Genomic DNA, 22,671 nt, shown 5'->3' with positions numbered 1-22,671 from the left:
GGATTTTCATCAAACTTAGTCTAAACTTAGTCTGCTGTATTAGGAGATCCTTTCTCAACTGCATTCAAACAGGGGCACTTGGACACTTTTTGGAGGCTGCTAGAGCTGAAATACCTTAAAAAAACTTCTTATGAATAAGTTGATAGATATACTCATTGAACTTGGTCTGTAGCATCGTTATATGGAACTGTCCCATAATTGTTCAAAATGGGGAATTTGGTAGTTCAAGGGCAACTACAGCTAAAAATAGAAATACTTTAAACAACTTCTTCTCAGAACCACGCGATGGATCTTCATCAAAGTTGGTCTATAGCATCCTAATAAAGTCCTCTTTTCATTTTGTTCATATTGGTACATTTTACCCATTTTAGGAGGCACTAGAGCTAAAAATAGAAAAAAGCCTTTTAACAACTTTTTAGCTCACCTGGACACGAAGTGTAGTCGTCAACAATTTGACTGTTAACACTCTAGAGGTCACAATTTTGGCCCAATCTTAATGAAACTTGGTCAGAATGTTACTCTAAACAAAATCTTGGTCGAGTTTGATATTGGGTCATCTGGGATCAAAAAATAGGTCACCAGTTCAAATCAAAAGAAAAGCTTGTTAACACTCCAGAGGTCACAGTTTGGACCCAATCTTCATGAAACTTTGCCAGAATGTTACCCTAATAAAATCTTGGACGAGTTTGATATTGGGTCATCTGGGGTCAAAAACTAGGTCACCGGGTCAAATGAAAGGAAAAGCTTGATAACATTGTAGAGGCCACATTTATGACTGTATCTTCATGAAACTTGGTCAGAATGTTAATCGTGATGATCTTAAGGTCCATTTTTGAATCTGGGTCAAGTAGGGTCAAAAACTAGGTCACCAGGTCAAATCAAAGGAAAAGCTAATTAACACTCCAGAGGCCACATTTATGACCATATCTTCATGAAACTTCATCAGAATGTTAATCTTGATGATCTAAAGGTCCAGTTGGAATCTGGGTCATGTAGGATCAAAAACTAGGTCACCAGGTCAAATCAAAGGAAAAGCTAGTTAACACTCCAGAGGCCACATTTATGACCACATCTTAATGAAACTTGGTCAGAATGTTAATCGTGATGATCTATAGGTCAGAATCAAATCTGGGTCAGATGGGGTGAAAAACTAGGTCATTAGGTCAAATCAAAGGAAAAGCTTGTTAACACTCTATAGGCCACATTTATGACTGTATCTTTATGAAACTTAGTCAGAATGTTAATCCTGATGATTTTTAGGTCAAATTTAAGTCTGGGTCATGTGGGGTCAAAAACTAGGTCACCAGGTCAAATCAAAGGAAAAGCTAGTTAACACTCCAGAGGCCACATTTATGACCATATCTTAATGGAACTTGGTCAGAATGTTAATCTTGATGATCTTTAGGTCAAATTCAAATCTGGGACAGGTGGGGTGAAAAACTAGGTCACTAGGTCAAACAAAGGAAAAGCTTGTTAACACTCTAGAGGCCACATTTATGACTGTATCTTCATGAAACTTAGTCAGAATGTTAATCTTGATGATCTTAAGGTCCAGTTCGAATGTGGGTCATGTGGGGTCAAAAACTAGGTCACCGGGTCAAATCAAAGGAAAAGCTAGTTAACACTTTAGAGGTGACCTTCTCCTGAGCTCCCGCCGTGAGCACATCGCGGAGAAGGCATGTGGCTCCACCAGAAGTCACCATAACTATATTGATGTCAGCGGGTGGAGTTGCAACGAAGGGTGGGAGCTGTTGCCGTAAAGAGGGACGTTTACCACCTCAGCTTACTATTGTCATTTTCATCGAACGCAGAATTTGGTACTCCAACTGGACTAAGACAGTGGCATGACAAGATGCCCGTCTCGGCTCAACAATCGGAGATAAAGGCGCCAATATTCTCGCCCATATGGGACTCCCGGCGGCGAGTATAAATAAACGTACCTACAACAACAACTTTAGAGGCCACATTTATGACCATATCTTAATGAAACTTGGTCAGAATTTTAATCTTTATGATCTTTAGGTCAATAGGTCAGGTGAGCGATACAGGGCCTTCATGGCCCTCTTGTTATCATAAACCACTTGATGTATCTTTGAATCAAAACTTAGTCTGTGTAATCATTATAGGGGCCTTTTCTTACAGCAAAGTTGGCCCTTTTTACAGGTAGATAGGGTCACTTGACCTGTTTTCATGAGGGTTTTTTATATGCTAAACACAGTTATTACCATACATTATTCCATGTGTCATACATAATATTTAAGGCCAAATAGTTTTGGTCAGGTGAGCGACTTAGGGCCACTATGTCCCTCTTGTATAATATAATAAGATTTATTAGCAAACTACCTTAAGAAAATTTTTCTCAACAGTTTCAAACCTAATAGCTGCAGCTGTTAATGTAAATAATTCACATGAAATAAAATAGTTAAAATATTTCTCCTTTTCTTTACAGAATCCTAATCAAAAGAAGAAGGTTCTTTTTAAATGCAAGACATGCTTTAAAGTGTTCGTAAGTAAAGGTAACCTGAGCAAGCACATGAAGCGGCACGGAGAAAAACAAATCACTTGCCACATTTGCAGTAAAACCTTTTACCGTACGGATGAAATGAGGCAACACGTGCTTTACGTTCATGAGGACGAGGCTCCGCTTGCACATATTTGTGATGTTTGTGGGAAAATGTTCAAAACAAGATCGGCACTTAATAGCCATCGTGCGTACAAACACTTTTCTAAGCCCAACAATGACATGAAATGTAACATGTGTGGGAAAATACTCTCAAGTAAAAGGAAGAAATTGGAGCATGAAAATAGGCATATTGAAGGGTTTAAATTAGTGCAATGCGATTTTTGTAACCGATTCTTCAAGAATATTGCTGACCATAAGAAAGTATGTTCAGGCATGCAAGAAACAGAGAAACACACGTGTGCTGAATGTGGAAGTGTATTTTTAGAAAGTCAGTATTTGGCTAAACATATGAAGAGAAAACATGGACTTCTATACCAGTGTACAGCTTGTGGAGTGACCTTCTCAGATAGGAAAGCCGCAATGGGACATACAAGCTCCTGTCCTGTTTAACAGCAAAAGCAGTTGATTTGGATAATTGATAGATTATTGTTCTTGCATGAGGTGTAATAGAATATTTTTGTGGTAAGGGTGATTAGCGATATATTTTACATACTGTGTAGGGCTCAGTGGACTTGTGGTTAAAGGCACTGACCTTGAATCCATTGCCCCGCACTGCTATTGGTTTAACACCTTACTTTTTAGGTAAAAAACCCTTTCATGTGAAAAAGTCATCCAGCTGGCTTACAGGAAGTCTAGCAGACGCGTAGCTGGGTCATTTTTCAAAGTACGCAGAGGTAATGTGAGGGTCGGGGTATCCTCCTGATATTTTTTGAAGCAAATTTTTTTATTCAAAACAGATGTTTCGTGGTAACAAACTTTCGAAATATCATTATTATTGGATATATCATTCAAGGGTTATGTCTGTAAGTAAATATACGATAGTAAAATGAATTTTACCGTAACTCTAGCTTTGCCTTCGTGATCCCGCGCTTCATGTATCGCCTGCCCAGTGCCAGTGAAATGACGATGGTGAAGAGCTAGATCATGATTGCAAAGTGCGATACGGTGGCAAACTGCAAAAAACTCTTGATTTCACGCTTAGCTATCGTGATCTCGTTCGAGGTCACGACGGCGAATTGCAAGATCGCTAAATTCCGTGATTCGCCGTCATATGTTAGATCACAATGGCGAAGTGCGAATTTGAGAAAATTTTGCTATTTTGCGCTTATGCTCTCGCGCTTTGCCGTCATGGATGGAGAAGCATAAAACGCAATATTACGATTGCGAAGCGCAGAATTGCAATTGTGAAGCGCGAAATTCCGAAAAATTCGTGCTTCGACATTGTGATTTCGTGCTTCGCCATTGTGATTTCACGCTGGCGAAATAATAGTGTAAAAGTTAATTTTAAATATAAAGAACACTGTTATAATGAATTTTCTGTAAAATGTAATTGAAAATGTTCCTATTTTAGCTCTTATTTGATCTATGTAAACAAACATGGTTTGTAAGGAATATATTTCCATGCCCCAATGTTGAAATATATATACATTGAAATAACACATATTAAGATAAAGTCTTTTTCAGAAGTTTTATATGAGGCTTTAACATTAGAATTGGGTAGACATTGTAATAACATATTGATCCGTAAAACAAAAATTGAAATCATAGCGTGATACGGTTGATATATCTGAACAACATCTAAAACCAAGTACCGTATTACACTGAAATCTTGATCTGAATGAGTTTAAGGTCTTCTGAAATATAATATATATAATTCAGTTAGTAATAGGCCATTAAAAATATATAATCACCAATTATAAAAGAAAGAAGATATTTATGTCACTGTGAACTGGATGTCACAGTAGTATCCTACGACTTGTGGGGCAGTAGCGTAAGATTTAATCGGGCGTAATTATTTGATTTCTATAGGATTTTATTTCCTACAACAATGTGACCATGGACTAATTGATAATTGTATACATTTAAGTACAATTATTAGACATAGCAGATATTCTGTGACATCTGAAAATAACTTAATAATTATTATGTGTGAAAATTATTTCTGTACTGTTACAAAAAAAAATATCATATTCGAAATTCCTTTTAGACTTGAAGGCCAAAATTTGTTTAATTTTTTTTTTTTTTTTTTTTTGACATTGTGTTAAAATTTTATTATAGAAGTTCGCCTCTTTAATTAAACCATTAACATAGACGGCATATGATTGTAATATTTCACATGTTCAGGATTATTACAAAATAAGTAATCAAATAGAAGGATAATGAAATAACTTTCAAACCTATACAAAAATTGTTGCAAAACTGCAAAGACAATTGGTGAATCTAAATGCATGTTAAATCAACTTATTATAAATCAGTTTGCTATACAAATAATTCTTACTGGTAAGGAACATGTAATATATGTTTAACGATCACATTTTGCATGTCCCATTGAGTTCGCTATTCTACTTTTTAAAAACAGAATATGAAGTAAGCAATGATTGTATATGCAGCAATATCTGTTGGATTATATAGACTTCGAATTGAAACGACATAGATTAGCAATTTGAATTGGGTATGTTTGCCAGATTTTCATTACGCAGCTGCGTATCTGCGTAAAGGCAACTATGCGCCTGTCTAGGGTTCTACCCAGGGGTCTACACATGTCTGAAATAGTTCCTAAAGGGCCACCTGAGCTTTAATCTTCGCACCACCAAAGGCTTGAAAAAAGTCACCATTTGACACTAGAATGTCTTGGTGTTACAGGTATCCTAAATCTAAGAAAAAAACAAAACAGACAAATTGATGATATACATTCTTTGCAAGTTAAGAGCAATCAGACAACTTACACTCACTTATATGGCACTGATTTCTAATGCATTAAGGGGATTTTCACTCAGTACTTTGTACTCATTGGATCAATTGTTGTGATATTGCTTCATAACATTGCCTTTGGAGGTTTTTGTAGGAATGTCACATTAACCCATATCACACTACATTTCTATAATGAACTTGTCCATCTTTCAATTTTGACAAAACTATTGACTATTAAAAGGGGTGACTGACTGAATGGCGAACAGTGCAGATCATGATCTACCCTGGTCGCAAAAGCAGAATCAGTCATATCCAGCATGATAAGGGTTAATAAGGATAACATTGCCACTGGTCAGTTTAAATAATGAACCCAGAAACAGCCAGTCAGATGCAAGAAGTTTTGGACTTGTTTCCAAACTTTTTTTTAAATTGAACCAATGCAGTATTCATCAACATTCTGACTTGAAAGTTGCAGAATAGGCAATTTGCTGCAGTTACACTGCAAAAAACTTTAAGTTTAAATATAGATGGAATGCAGTAATTTATGTTATCCTGTTATTTCATATTAAGGGATGGCAATGAATATTTGCTCATTACATAAATACCCGTATCCGAATACTGTTTCACTAGTTGAATTTTCAGCAAAAATATAAGATCATGAAAAATATAAAGAACTTTTAAAGCAAAATGTTTATGATAGAATACCATTTTATTTGTAAGAATTTTATTTAAATATGAAGGCAAGATCACTTTCAGTGATATGACCTTTTAGCTCGTCTGATTTTTGAAAAAAAATCAACAAGGTATTGTTGTCACTTGATTGTCGGCATTTGGCGTTGGTTAAAATTTTTGTTTAGGTCCACTTTTCTCAAAAACCATAAGAGCTACAGCTTTCAAATTTTGCACACTTGTTTGTCATCATTAGGTGACTTAGTAGACCAAGAAGAAGAACCATAACTCTCATATGCATTTTGTAAAAATTATGGACCTTTTTATATTTAGAAAATTTTAATTTCTTGGTTAAAATTTTTGTTTAGGTCCACCTTTTCTCAAAAACTATATGAGTCACAACTTTGAAACTTTGCAGACTTATTTATCATTATAAGGTGACTATGTAGGCCAAGAGCCATGACACATTTTGTCAGAATTACGTACTTAGAAGTTCTGAACTATAACTCTTTTCTTACATACTAACTAGCACTTGCAGATGAGCGACGGCACCCATACACGGTACTCTTAATAATCCCCCGCCGTGGCGGAGGGATTATAGAAATGGTCTGCGTCCGTCCTTCCGTCCATAACAAAATCGTGTCCGGTCCATATCTCCTAAACCCCTTGAAAGATTTTCATGAAACTTGGGTCAAATGATCACCTCATCAAGACGATGTGCAGAACCCATGAGTCAGCCTTGTCGGTTCAAGGTCAAGGTCACAACTCAAGGTCAAAGGTTTGAGCCTGCCATTTTGTGTCCGCTCTATATCTCCTAAACCCCTTGAAGGAATTTTATAAAACTTGGGACAAATGATCACCTCATCAAGACGATGTGCAGAACCCATGAGTCAGCCATGCCGGCTCAAAATCAAGGTCACAACTCAAGGTCAAAGGTTTGAGCCTTCCATTTTGTGTCCGCTCTATATCTCTTAAACCCCTTGAAGGAATTTTATAGAACTTGGGTCAAATGATCACCTCATCAAGACGATGTGCAGAACCCATGAGTCAGTCATGCCGGCTCGAGGTCAAGGTCACAACTTAGGGTCAAAGGTTTGAGCCTTCCATTTTGTGTCTGCTCTATATCTCCTAAACCCCTTGAAGGATTTTCATGAAACTTGGGTCAAACGATCACCTCATCAAGGCGATGTGCAGAACTTATGAGCCTTGTCGGTTCAAGGTCAAGGTCACAACTCAAGGTCAAAGGTTTGAGCCTGCCATTTTGTGTCCGCTCTATATCTCCTAAACCCCTTGAAGGAATTTTATAAAACTTGGGTCAAATGATCACCTCATCTAGATGATGTGCAGAACCCATGAGTCAGCCATGCCGGCTCAAGGTCAAGGTCACAACTCAAGGTCAAAGGTTTGAGCCTTCCATTTTGTGTCCGCTCTATATCTCTTAAACCCCTTGAAGGAATTTTATAAAACTTGGGTCAAATGATCACCTCATCAAGACGATGTGCAGAACCCATGAGTCAGTCATGCCGGCTCAATGTCAAGGTCACAACTTAGGCTCAAAGGTTTGAGCCTTTCATTTTGTGTCCGCTCTTTATCTCCTAAACCCCTTGAAGGATTTTCATGAAACTTGGGTCAAATGATCACCTCATCAAGGCGATGTGCAGAACTTATGAGTCAGCCATGTCTGCTCAAGGTCAAGGTCACAACTGAAGGTCAAAGGTTTGAGCCTTCCATTTCGTGTCCGCTCTATATCTCCTAAACCCCTTGAAGGAATTTATAAAACTTGGGTCAAATGATTACCTCATCAGAACGATGTACAGAAATTATGAGTCAACCATGCCAGCTCAAGGTCAAGGTCACAACTAAGGGTCGAAGGTTTGAGCCTTCCATTTGGTGTCCACTCTGTATCTCCTAAACCCCTTGAAGGATTTTCATCAAACTTGGGTCAAATGATCACCTCATCAAGAACTCATGAGTCAGCCATGTCAACTCAAGGTCAAGATCACAACTGAAAGTCAAAGGTTTCAGCTCTGTATCTCCTAAACCCCTTGAAGGATTTTCATGAAACTTTGGTCAAATGATCACCTCATCAAGACGTTGTGCAGAATTCATGAGTCAGCCATGTCAGTTCAAGGTCAAGGTCACAGCTAAAATCAAAGGTTTACCCTTTCACTATCCATAGCAGTGGCGGGGGATTTAGCTGTCTTTCAGACTGCCTTGTTCCATTATGTAACAGTGACATTGGTAGATCTTCTTTGTCAATATTTCCAAATAATGGAGTACCATACTTTGGGATATTTTCCTCATGGTTAATTTTTCGCCTATTTTGCCACCCATACGAAGTGGCAAAAATATAACGCTAAAAAATATACTTATGTCCAAAAAATGTGAATACTGGTATGCATTCAAGTTTTATGAATATCATTCACTTCTTGAATAATGCAGAACAATTCAAAATATGGACAGATAGTAAAGCCTAGTACTAGTATGAAATACATTATATCGGTATTATTTTCCCTGATATTAGTATGGAAGTTCTTTCCATTTTACTGTATGACATGCAGATCTGGTAATAGTCTTTCTTTTTATCGCACAAGTGCTGTTATTCATACATATTCGTGACACCGCATAGAGCACTCTGGATCACTTTGCTTTAATTTGTACTTACATTTGCTGAAAAGTGAAACTAATTTATAGATTTTAAAAGAAATGGTGTAAATCAGGAGCCATGACCCTTTCAGTCTGTAGTTCAGGATCGCTGTTTTAAGTATTGAGTATGTGTTTTGTGAAAATAAAATATTATTTATTAGATACAGGCATAATTTAGATAATACACATTTTGTACTGTTTTTTTACTGTTGTTTGGTCTGTGTAAAATATGTATTTACGGTGAAACACTGTTAGCTCAAGGTCACATGGGGATATGCAAAATGCTGAAGTTATCAAGGGTTTTGAGTTATCAAAGGTTTTTGAATTTTCATGGGTTGTGAGTTTCCAGGTTTTGGGTTTTTCACGGGTTTTAAGTTTTCCAGGTTTTGGAGTTTTCAAGGGTTTTGAGTTATCACAGGTTTTGAGTTTTCCAGGATTTTGAGTTACCCAGGGTTTCAAGTTATCCAGGGTTTTGAGTTTTCCAGGGTTTTAAGTTATCCATCCAAGATTTCCAAGTATCTAGGATTTTGAGTTATCCAAGGTTTCTTGTTATCCAGGGTTTTAAGTTTTCCAGGATTTCAAGTTATCCAAGTTTTCAAGTTATTCAGGGTTCTGAGTGATCAAAATAGAGAAAATATTAAGAAAATCTACTGGGGAATGCCTGAAGTGCTCAAATGAGCAAAGGTTCTCAAACACTTGGTACATGGTGCCCAGTACTTTGAACTTTGTCAGAGTTAAAGTTTTGGATGGAATCATAGATAAAACTTTTGCTTGTTCAGCATCACAAGCTTGAGCAAAAAATGCCTCGTTCAAACTTTGTCAAAATAGTTAGGCTTATGACTCAGTTAACAATTTTGGACCAAGATGAAATTTTGAAAAAAAGAGACTGTGTTTGCTTGTAACTTCAGTCTTAAGTGACAAAATGTTCTGTTGTGAGAGATTCAGCATACTAGGATTTTTGTTGTACATCATGAAAAATTATACTATGAAATCTTTGAAATTAGTGAGGACTAATTTTTCTTGATTTCATGGTCACGTAAAACAACAAAACATAAACTTTAATGAACAAACAAAAATCTCAGTTTTCGTATCTTTAAAATTTGAAACCCATAAATTCAAGTTCTCATATTTTACTTGCCAATTTTACAAGAGTTTTAGCCCTTTGTTATTTTGTTTCGAAATAGAAAAATGATGTATGGTATATTGAAATTGTTACTGCTAATTTCAGGGTAAACACACAGTCTCCAAGAAATGCCAGTTTTGTGATAAAGTGTACATATCTGCTGGTGGTCTCCGTAAACACACGGTTGTTAAACATTCACACGAAGATAAGAAATTCATATGCGACTTGTGCGGAGACGCCTTTTATTATAAACATGAACTCACGCAACATAGGTCATATAAACATTTTTCGCACCTGAAGATGCATGTTTGCAAGCACTGTGGAATGTGTTTTAACACACAGAGAAATTTGAATCATCATGAACGGTACCACATGGACGAAGAGGATAAAAGATACCGCTGCATCGTTTGTTCAAAGGCATACCATTTCAGTCAGGAGTTGAAACGGCATATGGAAATACACAAGGAAAAAGAGATATGTGTTAAATGTAATCGACCAGTTGTTCATATGCAGATACATATGAGAAGATGTGGAAAACCGAAACAATTTAAATCGTGTGGAATTTGTGGAAAACTTGTACAGAAACGGAGCTTTAAGGATCATGTTGATCGCGTTCACACCCAAGTTTTGAAGTTTGAGTGCGATAAATGTGGCCAAAAATATAAATATTGGTCGTCAATGAACAGACATTTCCTTAAATGCTCAAATATGTCAAATAAAGAAGAAGGAAGTGAAATACAGTAATGGTATGATGCGTGTTTGTGCATGGGTGTGTGTCTAAATATTTTTTTTTCAGTCCCAGCCTGGAAAATGTAGTGATGCGTCACTCATATTTAATGCTAGTTTTTACAATGAAGGTGGTCAGTCCAATTTTGAACATTTCATAGATTTGTTAGCACTTGAATTATATTCCATACTAGAAGTTATTTTATTTTGTTTCTTATGTACAACAGTAGGTTCAAATAATTGTGAAGTTCTATGGCTCTATGATATGATACTGGTAAAATGTCACAAAATTATATCAGCCACGCCATGAGAAAACCAACATAGTGCATTTGCGACAAGCATGGATTCAGACTAGTCTGTGCTGATCCATGCTGTCCGCTTTCAAAGCCTAATACAATTAGAGAAACTGTTAGAGAACAGCATGGATCCTGACTAGACTGCACAGATGTGCAGGCTGGTTTGGATCCATGCTGGTCGCAAATGCACTATGTTGGTTTTCTCATGCCATTGTGGCTCATATAGTAAATGTGTAGTTAACTTTCATTATGGTTATTTACCTATTGCATAATTATTAAAGTTCTAAGATCTCTTTGTTTAACTGAGTCTGAGGTTAAAGAGCTCGAAATACTAAATTTTCTTACCGATTTATTTTTGTTTGCATCTACGTACAGTAATTCATTATCATTGGAGTCATGCTTATTATTACTATAAATAGATGTTTTCAAAATGTGTGTTTGTACACATTTTTTTTTCAGCTGTTTTAGTTTCCTATTTTAGTGTAATATTTCCAGAAACAGATAAACTATTTTACTCAGTCAGTTTCAATGAAACAAAAGGCAGAAAATCCAATTGATTTGCATAAAAAGTTAATTATGTGCTAATTGTAAATACTTGCATGGTAGAAACTCTGTTTATAGTCCTTCCAAGGAGAGATTACCACCCTATAAAGACAGTTATGATCAAACTTTGTTCACTTGATCTCGGATAATTCAAACAGCATCCTTCCCTCAAACTCATTATTAGTTCTCAGCAAAATCCCTATATAGTGCTTTTTTTTTTTGATGGCTCGAACTACTTATAGCTCACAAGTTTTGTTGGTCCTGTTGGATTCAAGTGAACGAAGTTCAAATGTATTGTCTTTTCCATTAGAAGTGATTCATTGTTAATTAACCTCTCCAGGACAACAACCTCAGCATAAGCCTTCTTTCCTCTAAGTGGTGTTTACTGTAGAGTTGTTACACTATAATGAGCCGCACCATGAGAAAAATAACATAGTGCATTTGCAACCAGCATGGATCTAGACCAAAATCCATTAACTTAGAAATTTTGGGTTAAAGTTTTTGATAATATCAAATATCTCTATCACTATCAAAGCTTTTGATTTGAAACATAAAACAGTTATGTACTTTCAAAGTCTACACCAGGTTAAACAATACCCATAACTCTGATTTGAAATTTGACAGAGTTATGCACCTTTTAAACCTTTTTTTTGGTTAAAATTTTATAAAGATATTACTGGTAAAGCTTTAATTCAGAGTCAAACTCTGAGAAAAGTTGAGCGCACTGTCGTACGGACAGCTCTTGTTCATTAGTACTGCACCTTGCATATGCTGGGGTAAAGAATTTTATCTGTTCGCAAATATTGTGATCCTCAAGATCTATACTGCAAAAGCAGAAATTTTCGCGAGGGTTTATATTTAACTATATTCATGAGGTCCTAAATTAATCTTTGTGTAGATATTCAGCTTTGTGTAATTCAAGCAGGATACCATTTTTTACAATTTCGGGAATATTATATAGTGACAAGGTGAGCTTTTGTGATCACCCTTCGTCTGTCGTCAGTCCGTGCGTCCGTGCGTGTGTGCGTCAACAATTTCTTGTCTGAAGATAGTGGTTTCATTTATGATTTTATTTTAACCAAACTTGCACACAACTTGTATCACCATAAGATCTCGGTTCCTTTCTTGAACTGGCCAGATCCCATTATGGGTTCCAGAGTTATGGCCCCTGAAAGGGCCAAAATTAGCTATTTTGACCTTGTCTGCACAATAGCAGCTTTATTTATAATTTGATTTTTACCAAACTGGCACACAACTTGTATCACCATAAGATCTTGGTTCCTTTCTTGAACTGGCCAGATTCCGATATGGGTTCCAGAGTTATGGCCCCTGAAAGGGCCAGAATTAGCTATTTTAACCTTGTCTGCACAATAGCAGCTTCATTTATGATTTTATTTTAACCAAACTTGCACACAACTTGTATCACTATAAGATATTGGTTCCTTTCTTGAACTGGCGAAATTCCATTATGGGTTCCAGAGTTATGGCCCCTGAAAGGGCCAGAATTAGCTATTTTGACCTTGTCTGCACAATAGCAGCTTCATTTATGATTTGAATTTAATCAAACTTGCACAAAACTTGTGTCACCATAAGATCTCGATTCCTTTTTTAAACCGGCCAGATCCCTTAATGGGTTCCAGAGTTATGGTCCCTGAAAGGGCCAAAATTAGCTATTTTGACCTTGTCTGCACAATAGCAGCTTCATTTATGATTTGATTTTAACCAAACTTGCACACGACTTGTATTTCCACAAGATCTTGGTTCCTTTCTTGAACTGGCCAGATTCCATCATGGGTTCCAGAGTTATGGCCCCTTAAAGGTCCAAAATTGGCTATTTTGGCTTTTGCAGCCATATAGATACTTCATTTATGGTTTTATTTGATACAAACTTCCAAAATATCTTCAACAACAATAAATCTTGGATTCCATGACAAATCAGATCCAATCGTATGTTCCAGAGTTATTTTATATCTAATTACCTCCCCTGATTGTAATCAAAATGGATTAATATCAGTAAGTACTTATAGGACTTATTTGAAATTTCATTATTGTCATTAGTTGGACTGAGCCAATCAGGGTAGATAACTATGGACTGATTTTATGTCAAATTACCTCCCTTTATTTCAAATTAAAATGGGTATATCTCCATAACTAATGAAGATACTGATCTGAAATTTCATTTATGTCAACAGATTTATTTGGCAGATCCTTCTTTTGTTCACTTTCAATAATTTTATTTTTTAATTACTTCCCTTTTACGTTATTTTAGTAACTTTTTAATTATTGGCCGTAGGGAAAAACCGAGACCACTTTTCTGTGGTACAACATGGATGGTACCTCCAATTTTTAGGTGTATTTTGACATATCTGTACCTTGTAAGAATTTCTTTTCTTTTTGGTTAAATTTTTTCTCTTTGTTGTTCCTGTCCTTGTGGACTTAGATGTTTTTTCTGAGGACCTTCTTGTCCTCAAGTGCAATGATAACAGGGGAGCGATATAGGGCCATCATGGCCCACTTGTTTGTGTGTATTGTGATCAATGTAATTGAAATAAGGTAAAAAAGAGTTTACATTAGCACAATTTTACAGATAAAAAATAAGTTTATGTTTCTGTCATTAATTTTGATACCAACAAAGATATCTTTGTAGTCCCTATTACTGTTATGGGAGATACTACTTTTCTGGATTTGAAATAGCTTTAAGTACATTTTAAATATGATTGATGAAACACAAACTTGAATATTTTACTCTGATATCCTGTCATCTAAGAAGTGACCATATATGCTTTCCAATTTCCTGAGAAAAGAATATCAACAGCAGTCTCTATGACATCATTGTAATCGTTAGATGATTTGATGTTCATCCTTTCAAAAACAGACTTTCCTTTGAATTTGTTTTAATCTTTCTTCTGTGGTCTTAAAAACACCTAAATTCCAACTAGACAGGTGGGAAGAAATTAGTTAAAGGATTTCATAGATAAAAGAACTTGGTTTTGTTATTCTTCTATGATTACAAGTTGATTTTGTTAAGTATTAAATTTAGAACATTTGAGTGAACTTGAGATGTTAATCTAACTGGGTTCAAATGAAAGAAAATTATGTCTCCCACAACACAGTGGTGTGGAAGACATATTGATTTACTCATATCTGTGTGTGTGTCTGTCTGTCTGTCACAAACTTTGTCCACACTCTTAAGTCGAACATTTCTTATCAGATTTTCACCAAACTTGAACAAAATGTGTCTGTCAGTAACTCCTCAGCAAAGTTGGATAACAAGCCAAATCGGCCAAGGCACTGTAGGATTATGGCCCTTGAAACTTGTGTTTGATAACCAGAGCACTAAAAGTCAGGTAAGGCAGTTGAGGTCATGGTGCATGGTTGACTTGTATACTACTATTCAGATGATATGGCAGTTGTGGGAGACCTGCGCTTTTATCAAAATAGCAGCTCTAATTGGTTTACTTTCGATAGATTACTTCTTTCTGCTCTTCAGGAAACCTAGTCAGGATGATTGTCTTCATAAAATCGTGATCACTGGGATATCTTTGGTCAAAAACAAAGTTGCTTGCTAGACATCTAGCACTCTAGAGGCTACGTTTCTAAACAAGGTACATGAAACTAGTTCAGAACAATTGGTTGTATAAAATTAAGAGTAATTTAGAAAATAGGTCATCCAGGGTAAAAAAGTTTGTCACTGAGTCAAACAGAAATATCATGGAGATACTCTGGTATGCACTCTACATGGTCAACCTTAACTTAGGGTAAAAGGTAGAACTGATTGTCTTGATAAGACCTTAGATCTTGTTTAGGCCATCTAAACTTTATTATGAAAACATTCCCTTCTAATAAGCGAGTTTCCCAGAGACAAATGTATAGAGGCCTTTCATCTCACTGTTTATACACAACTCATTTCTTACCTTATACTGCCAATATGTAATGAGAGTTTCCCAGAGCGAATTGTATAGAGGCTGATTATCTCACTTTTTATGTACATCTCATGTCCTTACACCTTTTAAAACCAATGACAGTTTCTCAGAGACAAATATATAGAGGCCGATTATCACACTGTTTATACACAACTCATTTCCTCCCTTATATGCAATGAAAGTTTCCCAGAGACAAATGTTTAGAGGCTGATTATCTCACCATTTATGCACATCTCATTTCTTGGAGTCTCTCAGAGACAGTTCTATAGAAGCCTATTAACTCACTGTTTATACACAACTCAATTATTACCTTAACCAATGAAAGTTCTCAGAAACAAATGTAAAGAGGTCATTATCTCACTGTTTTTGCAAATCTCATTTCTTACCTTAACCAATGAAAGTTCTCAGAGACAAATATATAGAGGCCGATTATCTCACTGTTTATACACACCTCATTTCCTAACTTAATCAATGAAAGTTTCTCAGAGACAAATGTATAGAGGCCCATTATCTCACAGTTTATGCACATGTCATTTCTCACGTTTTATCAACTGAGTGTTTCCCAGAGAAAAATAAATAGAGACCGTTTATCTCACTGTTTATACACAACTCAATTCTTACCTTAACCAATACAATGAAAGTTTCTCAGAGACAAATGTATAGAGGCCTTTCATCTCACTGTTTATACACAACTCATTTCTTACCTTATACTGCCAATATGTAATGAGAGTTTCCCAGAGCGAATTGTATAGAGGCTGATTATCTCACTTTTTATGCACATCTCATGTCCTTACACCTTTTAAAACCAATGACAGTTTCTCAGAGACAAATATATAGAGGCCGATTATCACACTGTTTATACACAACTCATTTCCTCCCTTATATGCAATGAAAGTTTCCCAGAGACAAATGTTTAGAGGCTGATTATCTCACCATTTATGCACATCTCATTTCTTGGAGTTTCTCAGAGACAGTTCTATAGAAGCCTATTAACTCACTGTTTATACACAACTCAATTATTACCTTAACCAATGAAAGTTCTCAGAGACAAATGTAAAGAGGTCGATTATCTCACTGTTTTTGCAAATCTCATTTCTTACCTTAACCAATGAAAGTTCTCAGAGACAAATATATAGAGGCCGATTATCTCACTGTTTATACACACCTCATTTCCTAACTTTATCAATGAAAGTTTCTCAGAGACAAATGTATAGAGGCCGATTATCTCACAGTTTATGCACATGTCATTTCTCACGTTTTATCAACTGAGTGTTTCCCAGAGAAAAATATATAGAGACCGTTTATCTCACTGTTTATACACAACTCAATTCTTACCTTAACCAATACAATGAAAGTTTCTCAGAGACAAATGTATAGAGGCCGATTATCTCACAGTTTATGCATATCTCATTTCTCACCTTTTCTCCATTTAGTGTTTCCCAGAGACAAATAAATAGAGGCCGTTTATCTCACTGTTTATACACAATGATTTCTTACCTTAATCTGTGGGAGTTTCTCAGAGACAAAAATATAGAGGCCGTTTATCTCACTGTTTATACACAACTCATTTATTACCTTAACCAGTGGGAGTTTCTCAGAGACAAATGTATAGAGGCTGGTTATATCACTATTTATACACAACTCATTTCTTACCTTATATCCAATGAGAGTTTCCCAGAGACACATGTATAAAGGCCGATTATCGGACTGTTTATACACAACTCACTTCTTACCTTAACCAATGGGAGTTTCTCAGAGACAAATAATATAAAGAGGCCGGTTATCTCACTGTTTATAAACAACTCATTTTTTACCTCATATCCAATGGGAGTTTCTCAGAGACAAATGTATAGAGGCCGGTTATCTCACTGTTATTGCAAATCTCATTTCTAACCTTCACCAATGAAAGTTTCTCAGAGACAAATATATTAAGGCCGATTATCTCACTGAGAGTTTCCCAGAGACACATGTATAAAGGCCAATTATCTCACTGTTTTTACACAACTCAGATCTTGCCTTATATCAGAACAGAACAGAACAGAACAGATATTTTATTAACGTATACAATACATGTATCTTGTTAATACAACATGAAATTATACATATAATACAATATACGTGATAGGCAAAATGACTTTTCGGTATATGTAGAGAATGAACAGATCTGATTTTAACCATCAGTATATTACAAGAATATTACGACGATATCACAATAGAAACAATATCAATCTTGTTATACTAGTATACAAAAATTAATGCTAATAAATAATCTGCATTTACGAATTCAAGAAGTATAGGTAGTGTAATATAAACTGAATGGCAGTATATGTATATGTTATATTATAATTAATGTCAACACAAACAAACTTACAAGCATTTCCAAGACACGAGTTTAAATTCCTTGCAATAATTCCTTTCTCTTGTTATTAGCTAATGTTATATATTTACACAAATTAACTAGAATAGATTTATTACTTGATTGTAGCAATTCTAAGAATTTATACATACTTGTATGAGTATAGAAATAACGTTTAATGAACTTTGCACGTAATTCTTTATAAACTCTGCATTTAAGAACAAAATGAAATTCATCTTCAATCTCATTAAGATCACATAACTGACAAATTCGTTCGTGTCTTTCTAGCCTGTCTCTGCCGTACCTGGCAGACTCTATACGTAACTTATGTGCAGATATACGGAGTTTCGTTAAACAACTTCGTGATGTTTTACATAATAATATATTCAAATAATTTTCAATACCAAAATTTGTTTTAACATGTGAATATAAAGTATTTAAAACATTATTTGCAGCAATGTCGGCACACCATTTTTGCTTAAAACAATCTATAATTCTTTGTTTAAAAATGGGTACAAATGTTTTGGCTTCAAACTGACTTGGTAGATTCCAAACATCAGAGAAACCATGCTCGTTAAGAAGGCATTTCACATGGTATGCCCAATTTTTTACACCATTATGATTACACTGGTCTAAAGCATTTTGGTAAATACCTTTTAAAATAATATTATCTGTATTTAATAACTTAAACCAATACTTAATAATATGAACATATCTATTTATATACAGGGATAACGCCCAAGTTCACCATAGGTTGCAGCGTTACATGCACTTTGTTTCACGCCAAGTATGTTTTTACAAAATTTAAGGTGAACTCTTTCAAGATCTTTAGACTTTGAGAAACCCCATACCGGACATGCATAATTTAAAATAGAACCCACAAACGAGTCAAACAGTTGAAGCGATATAAATGGACTTATATCATATTTGTTAATATTATTCATTAAAACATTCATTGCCTTTAAGGATTTGCCAACGATACACTGATTATTAAGAACAAATGAACCAGTATAGTTAAAAACAACCCCTAAATAATTAAAATCATTTACAACTTCTAATGGTTCATTATCATAATACCACTTCTCATATAGTTTGATGGGTCCCCTCTTTCGAAATACAACAACTTTTGTTTTAGAAGTATTAACTTCAAGTCCCCAGTAACAGCAATATTCATGTAAATTATTTAGACTGTTTTGTAAGTCTTGTTGAGTTTTACCAACTATGACCATGTCATCAGCAAATAATAGAAGAATTATACTCAAATCATACAATGAAAGTCCGCTGTCTTGCTTACCTTGTAAAAATAATTCAAGATCTTCTACAAATAAAGCAAAAAATGCCGGGGAATTATTTTGCCCTTGTCTTAAACCTATCGATATATCAAAAAAATCAGAAAGTGCATTACAATGTTTGACACATGATTTAACCACAGAATACATAGCTTTAAAAGATCTAAGTATTTTACCATCTAGACCCATATTGAATAACTTAAACCATAATGCATTTCTATAGACTGAATCAAAGGCCTTTTTCAGGTCCACAAAGGCACAATATAATCTTAAGTTTCTAGACAATATATTATTAACTAGATTATGTAAGACGAAAATGGCATCTATCGTACTACAGCCTTTACGAAAACCAAACTGTGCGTCTGACAAAAAATTGTTTTCTTCAATCCATTTATCTACTCTAGATGTCAAAATACTTGTATAAATTTTACCTAAATTGCTCAGTAAAGTTATTCCCCTATAATTATTTGGATCGTTACGATCACCTTTCTTATGTAAAGGCACTATAAAACCTTGAGACCATAAGTCTGGAAAATAACCAGCATCAAATACTTTATTAAACATATTGGTAATATGACCAACAAGGATATCCAAAGATTCAATAAAATATTCATTTAATAGGTTATCACTAGGACACGAAGCTTTGTTTCTGTTTAAACTTTTAATTGCTTTCCTTACTTCTATTGGTGTTATTGGTACATTTAATTCTTCAAATGTTGGGTTATCAATATTTAAATTACTCTCCTCATTAAAAGATTCTACATCATAAATAACTGTGGTTCGTATGTCATTAAACATATCTGAGAAGTACTTTTTGAAATCATCTAATGGGATATCACACCCAGTTGTTGACCTGTTCCTTTTGAAATGTTTCCAGAAATCCCTAGGTTTTGATTTACGTAGATTTATCAGCTCCTGAGACTGTTTCCGTATGTAAGAGCGCTTTGTTTTGCGCACAATATTTTTATACACATTTTTAAGGTCACATAAAATAATTCTATTTTCGAATGATTTATCACAATTAAAACTATGTAATGCTTGTTTATACGCATTTTTCGCATTTATACACGCAGCATTGAACCACTTATTATCTGTATTTAACTTGCGTTTATTGCTATAAGTATGCTTAAACAACGGATCGGCCACATCACAAATATATCCAATTAGAGTTTCCCAGAGACAAATATATAGAGTCCGATTACCTCACTGTTTATGCAAATTTCATTTCTTACCTAAACCAATGGAAGTTTCTCAGTGACAAATATATAGAGGCCGATTATCTCACTTTTTATACAAATTTCATTTCTCACCTTCTATCCAATGACAGTTTCCCAGAGACAAACGTATAGAGGCCTATTATCCCACTGTTTATACACAACTCATTTCTTTACTTATATCAAATAAGAGTTTCCCAGAGACAAATGTATAGCGGCCGATATCTCACTGTTTATGCACAACACATTTCATACCAATGGGAGTTTCCCGGGGTCAGACGTGTTGAGGCCGATTATCTCATTGTTTACGCACATCTCATTTTTTACTCAAACCAAGGGAAGTTCCTCGGTTAGATTTATACCCACTTGAAAATGCACTGGTAACTTTTCTGGATCTGTACTAACTGAGTATCTCTTCTAAACTAATATTCACTGAATAGCTCTCTTGACTTTTTTCTCTTTGAGCAACTCTTTCACTTATAATCTCTGAGTAACACTCTTGAGTTATAACACCGAGAGTTCCTCAGGAGGGTTACTTCACGGTGGGGATAGAGCCAGGTATGTTTTATTAAACTCCAGGAGAGTTACTTTGTATCAATCCGGGAGTGTTACCCAGCGTATTGATAGTAGGTTTAAGGTCACCTTAATTTTAACGACGTAGAATGTCCGCCAAGGGTTCACGAGGTCGGGACTACGAGTTCCTGTGGGACCTCAGTATTTTCTCCTCCATGTCTATATAGCCGTATAGGAAAGTCATGTGATATGTACTAGTAATTTGTCCAAAAAACTTGTAATTAGGGTCAGTAGTTACCATAAATGTTCTTTAAAGCCGCTCCATTTGATAGTTACAATCTTCGAAGTTTTAACGTGACTACCATGGTATGTGCTTTCGAATGAATTAGTTTTGCAATGTATTTCAACAGCATTTCTGATATTATAGTTAGATAAGAAAATAATAAACTACGGCAAACTTGTTTTTAAAGATTCTTTTTTATATCTTCAGGGCGTAGATGAAATGGAGAAAAAGAAGAAGAAACGGTTTGAGTGCGGGGTATGTAGGAAATCATACAATACCGCAGCAAGATGTAGGTTTCACACAAAAAATGAACATGATCAATCTGTTCAAAACACCGTTTGTAAAGTCTGTGACAAAAGATTTAGCACTGCTTACAGTTTGAACATGCATCAGTTAACAATACACATGGGAGAACGAAGATACTCTTGCACCCTGTGTGATCGGCAATTTTCATCCAACATGGATCTTGATGGACACTTCCGGCAGCACCACGATGGACAGAAGTATCGGTGTGATATTTGCGGGTTTGAATTTGGCTACAAGAAAAACTTCTACAGACATGTTGCAATATGCGGAATAGCGGCGCGGGAACAGCATCCTTGTACCATATGTGAGAAAATGTTCAGCTCCAAAGGTTCACTGCAAAACCACATGCGGGCTAAACATTCCAGTGTTGTTCACGAGTGTGCACTGTGTGGGAACATATTCGAGAGGAAATACTCCCATACTAGACACATGAAAAACGTTCATAAACTTGACTGATGCGACATATTGTTCATGTACATATAGAACTGAAACATTCTGCAAGATTTATGTTGCCGACAAGTTTAGTGAACAACTTACAACTTAAGGTTCATAGATACCCTGGAATCCTTTTGAAAATCCTTGTTATTAGATTAGGATTTGTTGGATAGGGAACGGGCGGCTGTGTGGCGTCAAACAGGTTTCCAGTCAATAGAATTAGAGGTGATTAGCATATTGTCTAAAAACTTGGCATGTAGCAAACTTTCACGGAGGTCAAGCATGATATTCAGTTTGGGATCTCTTGGGCTAAGGACAAGGTCACAATTACTATAAATAGAAAAGCAAGGTCTAAACGAGGTCAAGTAAAAAAGCTTTAGTAAGCTTGCCTGCTTAGGTCAAGGACAATGTCGCTATTACTACAAATAGAAAAGTGTACAGCTCAGTAAGGAATCTGATGTTGCGATCTTAACAGATAAGGAACTTACGCGGAGAGAAAAGCTGGGATTACATTTATGAGTGCTAGGGTCAGTATCAAGGTCACTGTTACTTAAAATAGAATAAAACAGTTTGAATAACTGAGCTGCATGGAAATTTAGTGTATTGAAATCAAGCTTAACACTATACTTTTGGACGAATGGAATGTTGTTACTAAAAATAGACTATTTGTAGTGTGTCATAATTCATTTATTTCAAAATTTGTATGTACGGTATAATGTTTAATACAAAATATTATTAAAACACATCTAATGTTGTTCTGTGAGTGAGAGTGTCAATGAGGGACATGTTGGGCGGTCATATTGCATTTTCCCCGGTCTCTCAGCCGGAGCAATTGTTTGTGTAAAAGATGGCCGCATACACAGAGGCATACACATATTAAAAGCGCTGATCAGTCCTATGTCAGTGCTATCAATGGCTCCCTTCTATCAGATGCATTTTCAATATATTCACTTCAAAACATTTCAAGGTATACCC

At 35.5% G+C, this 22,671-nt stretch overlaps 1 protein-coding gene across 3 annotated transcripts in view; it reads left to right on the top strand.

Annotated features, from left to right (window-relative positions):
• The window catches only part of LOC123547372 (zinc finger protein 287-like), a 144,619-nt gene extending 122,189 nt beyond the window's left edge, over positions 1-22,430 (top strand). Inside the window, exons 4-5 of one of the 3 annotated variants that reach the window (XR_006685633.2) lie at positions 2,450-3,145; positions 9,918-10,052. Coding sequence is in view for 2 of the 3 variants with exons in the window: in XM_053551648.1 (XP_053407623.1) it covers positions 9,918-10,556 (639 nt within the window). In the remaining variant the exon portion in view is untranslated. Of the gene's footprint in view, positions 1-2,449; positions 3,146-9,917; positions 12,387-21,162 lie in introns of those variants that run through there. The other 2 variants (XM_053551649.1, XM_053551648.1) reach the window with 2 other exon arrangements.
• Positions 22,431-22,671: the final 241 nt, after the last annotated feature.

Source organism: Mercenaria mercenaria, chromosome 9 (assembly GCF_021730395.1).
Source record: "Mercenaria mercenaria strain notata chromosome 9, MADL_Memer_1, whole genome shotgun sequence".
NCBI lineage: Eukaryota > Metazoa > Mollusca > Bivalvia > Venerida > Veneridae > Mercenaria > Mercenaria mercenaria.
Note: the sequence above shows the minus strand (reverse complement) of the source record. Positions and strands in the feature narration are given on the sequence as shown.